A 10,089-nucleotide genomic window follows, 5' to 3' on the forward strand; every position below is an offset into this window, starting at 1 on the left:
CATTAGTTGCAATTTTAATTCTCGCGCGTAAACTGTCCTTGGAACGATTTCGGATTTACCAACTTATATATTATTGCACGATCGGGTACACTGCCCGTTAGTGTGTAGTAATCTCTTAACTGATATTTTCCTTATATAAATTATAGACGCGATTTTACACATCAGAAGGATATATGAGTTAAGTTATAAAATAATATTGTTGCTTATTAATATTAATATTAATATTAATATTAATATTAATATTAACATTAATTAATATTATTAATTAATACTTTATATGCTAAAAGTGGTGGTGATTTCCATCGTTTCAGCTATACCGGATTGTCGTTTTGAGTTTGCGTTCACATTACAAACGGTCCCTCAACTTCGGCAATATTTACACAACGTCCCCTCAAGTTTACACTTTTACAGGGGTAAAAAGTGTAAATATATAATTTTATTAAAATAAAGAAAACTAATTCCACCCGAATTTATAACGGGCCATATCTTTTCGCTCGGTGCGAGTTAAATTTTTTCGAGACCACCGTTCAACTCGAAAAAATCTTACGTACCCAACGGGACTAACTATACGTGAAACGACCACTACTCAAAAAACGCTAAACACCTCGGGCTATCTCCAATACATTTCTTTCTGTTCGCCGCGAGTTAAATTTTCCGACAACACCTTTACACTCGGAAAAATTTATTGAACAAAACAAAACTAACTACGTTCGAAACGGATACTTTTTAAAAAACGCTTAACACAACGACATCTAAAACGGCGCTTAACACATGAGTCGTGTTTCCCTCTGTAAATACACAACGCTACGTTAAATCTGAATACGCAGGCTGAAAGCCCCCGCCGCAACGAGCGGGCAGGTCCGGACTAGTTTTTTGATCAATTGAGATGTCTTAATGATAACAATTGACTACTTTACCCTCAATGCCCCAAACTCATATCTCAACCAAATCTCAACGTATCGTCAAAAAAAAAAAAAAAAAATTCCGATATCTAAATATCGGTGCAAAATCCAATATCATATATCTAATCCCAATCCAGTATCCAATATCTTATCAAAAACCAATACATGTTCTAGTATTTTCAAAATAAAATCAATAAGCAAAAATAATATAATAACAAATCAAACAATCGATGGCCATATCCATACATCTTTTCTAGTATATTACACAACACGAAACAAAAGAAATTGTTTACGGGATGTAAAACGATAACTATATCATACAATTTTTCTAGCTTGTTTCCACCAAAATCGAAGGAAGATGGCGATTTGGGTTACCATTTGCTGGAGCAGGGGGCCGGAGAGAAGAGGGCCGGAGCAGGGGGGCCGGAGAGAAGGGGCGTCGGAGTAGAAGTGTCGGAGCTGGGATGCCGGAGAATCGACTTTTTTGTTTCTTTCAGTTTAGGTATCGGTATTTTTGCCTTTTTGAGAGAGATGATGAACAAAAGATAGATATGAGGGTAGTGATCGAATATGGAGAGCTATATGGGGAGTACTTAGGTTTTTGGGGTGAGCCAATGAGCCATACATCCATTTGTTAAGCAAAAATTAATCATAAAGCTATAAGTAAACAGTAAATGTGGTGACCGAATAATGCCTTCAGTCAATTAAGTCCATAAAGCCAAAAGCAAACATGCCCGTCGATAATCAGATGTAATTAGGGGTAGAATGGAATGTGATGCTACATTTGTATAAATAGTCCCCATACTATTAATAATATCCAGTTCTACCCCTTATTATTGTTAGAGTAAACGGCTGTCAGTGTGAAGTAACGTTATTCAATAAATACTCAGGTATCAACGCTCAGGTATCAACCGGCGTAATTTTTTCTACCCCTTGCTTTAGATATTTTAATATTGATTCAAACCTCGTTAATTTTACCGTCGGTTGCATTCCCGATAAACCACTGCAAACGTCAATTTCTTACCAGTTTTGGGTAATATTGCTACCAATTTCATAATTATAGTTCAATTAAGTTACCTGTTTATATATCTGTAATCTGCATCTAATGTATTTCCCTAAATTTTCTGTAGATGGTTCAATTTACTTTGATGTTAAATATAATAGAGCTGTAAGTATGGATATCGACGTTCACCATTTCGTTTCCTTACGAGCAAGCCGTAGACCTGACAGTTTAAATGATAACTTCGATAATAAAGGTAACCTGTAATAATTATTTCATATGAACTCAGTAACGTGTTGCAATCAAGTTAGGAATCATATTGGCTGGTACTGTATAATTTCAAAATAAAATTGTGTGATTAATTATAGACTGTACTAATAATAATAATAATAATGCAATTGCTTTACCCCCTTTGTCAATTATAGACTGTAGTAGTGTAACAAAGGATTGTGGTTTTTTTATGGTAGTACTATGTAATGCCATTTGGAATCAGATTATTTTAGATTGTGATTTTATTTCAAATATCGTTGCTATAAGCACGCGTAGATTAAAAGACATTGGTATGAATGTTGTTGCTGTTTTGATATACATATAGGTGGAGATGGTTTTTTCGATGGAGGCAATTCATCCTCAGATTACCCAATTAAAATAATCGGGAAAAGGGGAATTGTTCGTTTGCTACTAGTGGGTGGTATTATGTGGATGCTGCTCATTCTAGTTGTACTATTGTTTCATATATGGAGTTGCCAATCTTCACTTGTTTTCCTCTCAGGTACTTCACATGTATGTATGCTATTTTTTTTCCTTTTAATGTTTTACATCTTACGCTAGATAACTTTAATACTGTATAATTGATGTGTTATGTTTTTTCGGCTATATGCAGCTACCTGTAATAAAGACAGCACAATATATCATGTGCTACTCACAATGGGGCTAGTAACACCTCCGCATCGTAAGGCTGTTACGTATTACCTTATTTCAGAAACTATTAATCATTAAAGAGAGCTTGATAATACTTTTCTGTAATATATGTATTAGGCTGTTCTATTCCCTTAGCCAGGGACCCGGAGAAAGTAGTGATTCCGGATAAAAGTTCTCCTTCACAGTTTGTGCAAAGTCTATCCTACTTTGAGGTGGATGATGCAAATACAAACGGTTCAGATTCTTTTCCACTATTCGGTGGGCATCAAAGATGGAAACAAAGAGACGATAGTTTTAAGCTAAAATCGAGCATGAAGGTAAACCGGTTTTTGAACTATGAAACTCGATTCCTCTTTGTTTTCTTCTTAGGGTGCGTTTGATTACCTCTTAATTGAATGGTTCAGCGCTGAATACTGAACCATTCAGCATTTAGCGTGATTGTTTTTGACCTCTGAATGACATATGGTATCTAATGGTTCAACGTTCGGTGCTGAACCATTGAGAGTTGAAATACTCTCTTCACCATTAAACACCTTAAATTGTATGTAATATTATCTTCAATTTAAATTAAGAACGATTGCTAAACAACTATATTGTCTTTTTATTCATGTAAAAGGCTAATAAGGTAATTTTACATCATTCGCACTGTTCATTCAAAGTGATTATCTAACAGGGTGTTGTTATTCAAAACCTTTGAATTTGAATCATTCAGATTATGAACCATTTAATGCTTAATCATTCAGATTTATCAAACGCACACCCTTAATCTGATTCAATGCACAAAGGGTGAAGTTTATTGTTTTCTAATCAGGTGCATTGTGGGTTTATGCGAGATGGTGGTGCAGATATGTCTCTCAAAGACATTGAATATGTCAAGAAATGTAAATTTGTGGTTGCTTCTGGAATCTTCGATAAGTATGATACACCTCATCAACCATCAAATGTAAGTCCACGATCGAAGAAGTTGTTTTGTTTTCTTATGGTGGTGGATGAAATATCGTTAGATTTTATCAAACAAAATGTTACGGTGCGAGAAGATAATAACGGGGGAGAATGGGTAGGAATATGGCGTATTATTCTGCTTAAGCATCCACCGTATGACGAGCCTAGACGAAACGGGAAGGTTCCTAAGATATTGACTCATAGGCTCTTTCCTCAAGCTATTTACAGTATTTGGATCGATGGGAAAATGGAACTAATTGTTGACCCGTTGCTTATGTTGGAGAGGTACAGTTTTTTTTTTTTTTTTATCAATTATTCCTTGTGTGGTTGTTATTTTTTGCATCTGTCTTATCTGTTAATATAGGGCAAATTTCATAAAAAGGGAACATGATAAGAGGGTTGCGTATATATTTTGTAGAATAAAAAAGTTACATGTTCTATTTTGTACAAGAAAAGGGTTGCATTTTTTTATCTTATGTTCCGCTTAGGTGCTTGAAATGGCTCATGCTTAGCCGATTGAAGTTTCCGTTTTTTCAGACAAATTATAACATGTGATCTTTTTTTGATGTGCAATATCTTTTTATGTTCCCTTTATCGATGTTTTTGGTATATCATGTTCCTCTTTTATATAGGTGGGAATTTTGACCATTGAGTTCTGAATGGATGAGTTTGGGCGATGATTCATGTCAAACGAATTAAACCAACAAATTTTGCCATAAGGGGAACTGTTGATATGCCAAATGGGTCCAAAGTTGCCACAAGGGTAATAATATTGCTTAAAATCTCCGAAATCATTTCATCCAAAAAATTAGATTATTGCTGAAATCATCTAGTATTTGCAATTACATTTGATAATTAAGTATCTACAAAAGATTAAAGCATACAGTACAAACAATTTTTTGGGGCGAACTCACCCTACCAAATTTGATGGTGTTCCAAATATATGTTTGTCATTCTGTTACATAACCTGCTTACATGCCCATTTAGCCACCTCATATCTGTGACATAAACAGGTAGAATTTGGAACAATTGTGTTGAAACTATACCTACCAATTGAGACTCATACTCTCAAATTTGGGTCAAATGGGTCAAGCTTTCGGGTCAATTGGGTCTTGAAAAAAATTAGGCATGGCAATGTAAATCAAAACTTCAAAAAAAAAGGGCCAATGAGTTTTTCTTCAACCTATTGTGTTTTATACAAACTATAAAAGAATGGGTCAAATGGGTATCAAATCCTAATGTTCAATAAATGACAGGTCTAACGGGTCAAATGGGTCGAGCATAGCAAGATTCATCTGTCAATCATTTATGAAAGCATCAATGGTTATATCAATTATTATGTATATTAATATTTTTTATATATATAATAAATATTAATAATAAATAATAATAATAACTAAAACAATATAATAAATGTAAAAAATCAAATCTTATGTATGACCTGTTTGGACCTATTTAACTCATTTGAACCATTACCCATTTCGACCTCTTACCCAAACCGACCCAACCTGACCCGTTTGGACCCGTTTAAAATTTTTACCTGTCTGACCCATGACCCATTTCAACCCAAAACTGTTTTGACCCGTTACCCAAACCGACCCAACCTGACGATTTTGCCAGGTATAGTTGAAACATTGTTAGTTCATAGATCAATTGGCATGCCATCAAATCCATCTTTGGATTAAACTAGCGAACCATGGAAACATATTGCTAAGAATACAGAAATACGTGTTTACAAGCTCTTATTTACTGTTAATAGCTGCATTTTTCACAGTACCCTATAATTTTCCAAGTTACAAGTTATAGTTCATGGTTTCCCCATTGTTGGAGTTAATATTGAGGTCATTGATCTTGGCACACTAACATTACCATACTTCATCGATACATTTAGGGCATTTAACCTGGTCAAAATGTTAATCTTTTGGTATGGTTAAGGTCTGGTTAGGTTGGCTTAACATACTTTCTATCCAAAAGTTTCAGTAATTTATGAAGATAGTTAGTGTCCAGTTATAATTTAATCATTGCATTAAAGGGATTTCGGAGGTTTAATTTATTGAATACTCTGTGTGTGATATGATCGGGTTCAAGTATGATAATTGGCTAATTGCTAACCAATGTTAGCTTGTCTCTTATGGTGGTTTCTTAATTTTTCATATTTGATGAACTCATCACGTTTTATCTTAAAATGTAACACATAAATTTCTTATTGTTGATTAGGGATAATTTTTACTTTATATAATTTGCGCAGATATCTGTGGCGTGGGAAGCATACATTTGCCATAGCTCAACACAAGCATCATAAGAATATTTATGAGGAGGCTGATTCTAACAAGCGAAGGAAGAAATATGCTCGGCCTTTAATTGATCGCCACATGAAAATTTATCGCTATGAGGGATTGGAACCTTGGAGCCCATTAAAGCAAACTATAAGTGGTAATATATTAAATATTATTATCTTTTTAACATCTCTTTTCACGTTATTTTGATTCCTGATGATATTTTTTTTTTGTAAACAGATGTACCAGAAGGGGCTATAATCATACGTGAACATACGGCACTAAATAACTTATTTAGCTGTTTGTGGTTCAACGAAGTAAATCTATTTACACCAAGAGATCAATTGAGCTTTGGGTTCGTTGTCTACAGACTAAAGGGCCAATTCAAGTTTTTCATGTTCCCGAATTGTGAATATAATTCAATATTTATACTGCACCCACATACTCGTGAACATTCATCTGATATCGAGTGGGTGAAAGAGTTTAAAGGCAACAACAGTGGTTTAAAAGAAAGCAGAGGAGGATTAGGGCTTTGGTCACCCTATCCTGCTGATCTTAATTCAGTTGTACTTCCACCCGTAGCAAGAACATCCAAAGCTGGATGATTTTAATTATAATACATTATTTGAGGAATTATTTTATTTATTGTTAATCAATAGAATTCAGTTACATTACACGTTGTTAGGTAATAGTCTAGTTGATTGTGAATATTTTAGTGTTTATAGCTTCGTTAAACAGGGTGATTAAGAAGAGGATAAGATTATGACATGAGAATTTAATCTTTACTAGGGTAGGTTTTGATATGAAACATAGACCGATTTGAATGTTGCAATATTTAAAGATATATAATTCCAAAATTAGGACAATGATCATGAACCTAATTATTTTTTTAATTTTCATATTGGGTGTCTAGTGTCTAACTGGATATGATTCGTAATGAATCTCAAAGAATATGAATGAGGTTATGATTTTGTAATGCGAGTCAACATCTTAAAGCACTAGTGACAATTTTAACATCAATAACGTCATCAAACGACCAAAACGACTCATTCCGGCAGTTTATATTGGTGTTACAACTTGTACTTGTATACAGTTTTATTTTGCAAATTAAGAATTAGTGAAATGTTCAACTATTTTACAGAGAACTTCAAGAATCATACTCCGTAGTATTTACTTTTGTGAGTTTTATTCTATATGTTTTTGTATAAGAGTATAAGACTATATCTCAACTAGAATTGAATATATTTGAGAACCGAACCGGATCAAAACCAAACCTGAAATAACCAAACATATTTGGTCCGATAATTCTTATGCATCTGTTTATCCTTTTTAGACATGAAACACTCAAATCCATTTCAATTTTATTCGTCTCTGTTCGAACACCTAATCGTTTGTTGAGATATACCATCGAGACCGCTTAGGTTTTTGTAGAAATTGATTTTTGAACAGAGACGTGAGAAATGAAGCATTAGGATCCTCTCAAGTTATAAGATAACTTGATAGGTTATAGGTTATGATTTGTGTGAAGAAAAAATGTAAGGGAAAATTGTTTCAATTTTTTAAATTATTTAATCTTGGTATTTTATCATTCTCACAACAATCACAACTTGATTAATCAAGTTGTAATATAGCTTAAGAGAATCACTATTTAAAAAAGATTCACACACTTGCTAAATAGATCGATCTGAAATGAAAGACCCAAAACGCCTCAAAAGGAGAAATGTATTTTCACCATTGATCGATCTGTCGATAGTGGCGGTGGATCTAAGAGATGGCGGTAGTGGCGGATTTGTCGGAGGTGGATCTAAGCAATCGTCGTCGGAAAGCATGTAGTCTTTGCTATAATCTTTATTATATTATTCAACTGCTCCGTAAGGGTGATAATATTTTCACTTCAAATTATGATAAACTCATTCATGTCTATGCATTAACAGTTTGTACCATACAATCGAAGGATGCACTATGCACTATTTTAGTGGATTTATTGAAAATTAAAGTAAAATATATCATAACTCACTTCGTAATATGAGTGTTTGCTACGAAATATAATTATAATTATCAAGTATTATTTTGGAGATACGAATGTTATGATTTTTTGTATTCGTTTCAAATTATGGTTTCAGATAATTTTGTTAAGCAAATTTTTTTTTTTTTTTTTTTTTTTTTGAGAAAACTTAATTATGGGAATTGATATTTACATCATCACTTTTGAAAGATCCATCTAAATTCTAAAATACCCTTAATGTATTACATATATTTTTTTTTTTTTTGAACGACCACAATTATATTAGATAATGACTACCTAGCGAGCATTTATGGAGCCTAAAAGATTACACCAATTTCTTGTAAGAATATGTTGAGGGATATTTTTGGATAAAATAAACATGAAATGCTGGTGGAAATATAATCCGTCCTTAATTAAATACGGAGTAACAAAGAAAGAAACAAATACCGAAAATACCCTCATGTGCATCACATATGCGAAATTTAACAAAACGTTAATGACGTTAGTGATTTGGATTATTCGTGTAATGCGTGTAAACTACAAGGATTATCCGCATAAAAAATAAATCTTTTTTGACTAGTATGGTACAATGTACATACATGGACCATTCGTGTAATTTTGTCTAAAATTAATTTTCTTTTATCCTTATTCTCAATAAAAACAATTACGTATATCCAACTTATCGGATTGGATTTTTGAACGTTGTTATGCACTTATTGGACTATATTTTTATAACATTGTTTATGCATAGTCGTATAGGTTTGTCACTTCTTTTTAAATATATATTTCCTTTACAACTTGGCTGAATCTTCGATTAGTTTTAAATTATTTTTGTAATAGGTTATATGAGGGAGGTACTACCAAAATTTTTTACATTATGTCTTTTTAGTTGTAACTAGTTTTGAAATGACCGCGTTGCTAGGAAAAAACAAAAATGTAAAGAGAAATTGTGATGTGGTTCAGCGGTTGGTGACCTGCATTTTTTAGGGGAGGTCAAGAGTTCGACCCCCGTTGGCTACATATTAAATTATCCACCCATGACACCTTTCTCATATCGTTTGGGGGGTAAAGGGAAGGAGGTTTTACTTGGCCGTGCCCTTGGATCGGTTTCAAAGTTTCCTCCCGTGCAGCGATGGAGGCGGGGTTTATCGCTGCATCGGCATAGTCAAAACGGGAGATGATCGCAACAGGTGGTTAAAGTCCCCCTCGAGTGATCCCAATCGCTGTAAAGAAAAAATAAAACGTCATTTTCACTATTGAAAGTCACTTTAAAAATACGTAATAAGACAAAGTAAAAAAAGTATATTCATCTTAAAAATGAACTTTTATACAACACACACGATGGTTGGCCCTTTATTGTATAGTATAATTTTTATTATATAATTTAGTTAAGTTTAACAATTTAGTAAAACGGAAAGAATAAATAGTGGATGGAAAAAGAAATTGAAAAAGAAGAAAAGAATCCTCATAACATAAAGAAAGAAGCAAGAAAATAGAAAAAGAAGAAAAAGAAAAAGAATTGTCCTAAAGAAATAGCACCCTGAAATTTATGTTGATTTTGTGTAAAACAATTAATATTAATATATAATATATAATACTTCCTCCGTCCCAAAATAATTGTCTTGTTTTGACTTTGATTATTTTTTCTTCAACTTTGACTTTAAATATCTTTCTTTGTGTTATATAATATCGAATGAAAGTTATACTAAATGAAAACACATTCGAAAATCAATCTATTCATATAAACTTCATCAGATAACTTATAGCGAAAACTAACAAATACTTAAAGTCAAAACTTAATAAATTGACTTTGAAAAGTCCAACAGGACATCTATTTTAGGACGGAGGGAGTATATATACAATTGGCAATTCTAAAAATTTACTATTGAGTATGGGTAAAATGGTTATTTTCCCTTTGTAAAAAGAACACGCGATTTAAGTTATCTAATATATAATATTACTAGTGACGAATTTAGGATAAAATATAATGAGGTGCAAGAAAAATTCAAAGCTTTATTTTGGAATAATTATAAAATTTAAAAG

At 32.9% G+C, this 10,089-nt stretch overlaps 1 protein-coding gene across 2 annotated transcripts; it reads left to right on the forward strand.

Annotated features, from left to right (window-relative positions):
- The first annotated feature begins 1,003 nt into the window (after positions 1-1,003).
- On the forward strand, positions 1,004-6,646 carry LOC139839644 (probable hexosyltransferase MUCI70). Of its 2 annotated transcripts, none has more exons than XM_071829765.1 (8): positions 1,004-1,508; positions 2,033-2,158; positions 2,498-2,674; positions 2,786-2,854; positions 2,941-3,140; positions 3,635-4,050; positions 6,014-6,198; positions 6,282-6,646. In XM_071829765.1, the coding sequence occupies exons 1-8, from the start codon at positions 1,367-1,369 to the stop codon at positions 6,644-6,646; spliced, it is 1,680 nt and encodes a 559-aa protein (XP_071685866.1). In that variant the 5' UTR covers positions 1,004-1,366. The 2 variants fall into 2 exon arrangements, with proteins under 2 accessions (XP_071685866.1, XP_071685868.1); XM_071829767.1 differs by lacking the exon at positions 1,004-1,508 and adding an exon at positions 1,801-1,935.
- Positions 6,647-10,089: the final 3,443 nt, after the last annotated feature.

The sequence above is a fragment of the Rutidosis leptorrhynchoides genome, chromosome 4, assembly GCF_046630445.1.
Source record: "Rutidosis leptorrhynchoides isolate AG116_Rl617_1_P2 chromosome 4, CSIRO_AGI_Rlap_v1, whole genome shotgun sequence".
NCBI classification, from domain to species: Eukaryota; Viridiplantae; Streptophyta; class Magnoliopsida; order Asterales; family Asteraceae; genus Rutidosis; species Rutidosis leptorrhynchoides.

What these genes read in the sequence shown, in the direction of transcription:
- LOC139839644 (XM_071829765.1), top strand. Translation starts at nt 1,367, where the DNA reads ATGCCGGAGAATCGACTTTTTTGTTTCTTTCAGTTTAGGTATCGGTAT. An exon ending in GGAGTACTTAGGTTTTTGGG is followed by an intron (nt 1,509 to 2,032) that starts GTGAGCCAATGA and finishes AATTTTCTGTAG; the next exon opens with ATGGTTCAATTTACTTTGAT. An exon ending in TGATAACTTCGATAATAAAG is followed by an intron (nt 2,159 to 2,497) that starts GTAACCTGTAAT and finishes ATATACATATAG; the next exon opens with GTGGAGATGGTTTTTTCGAT.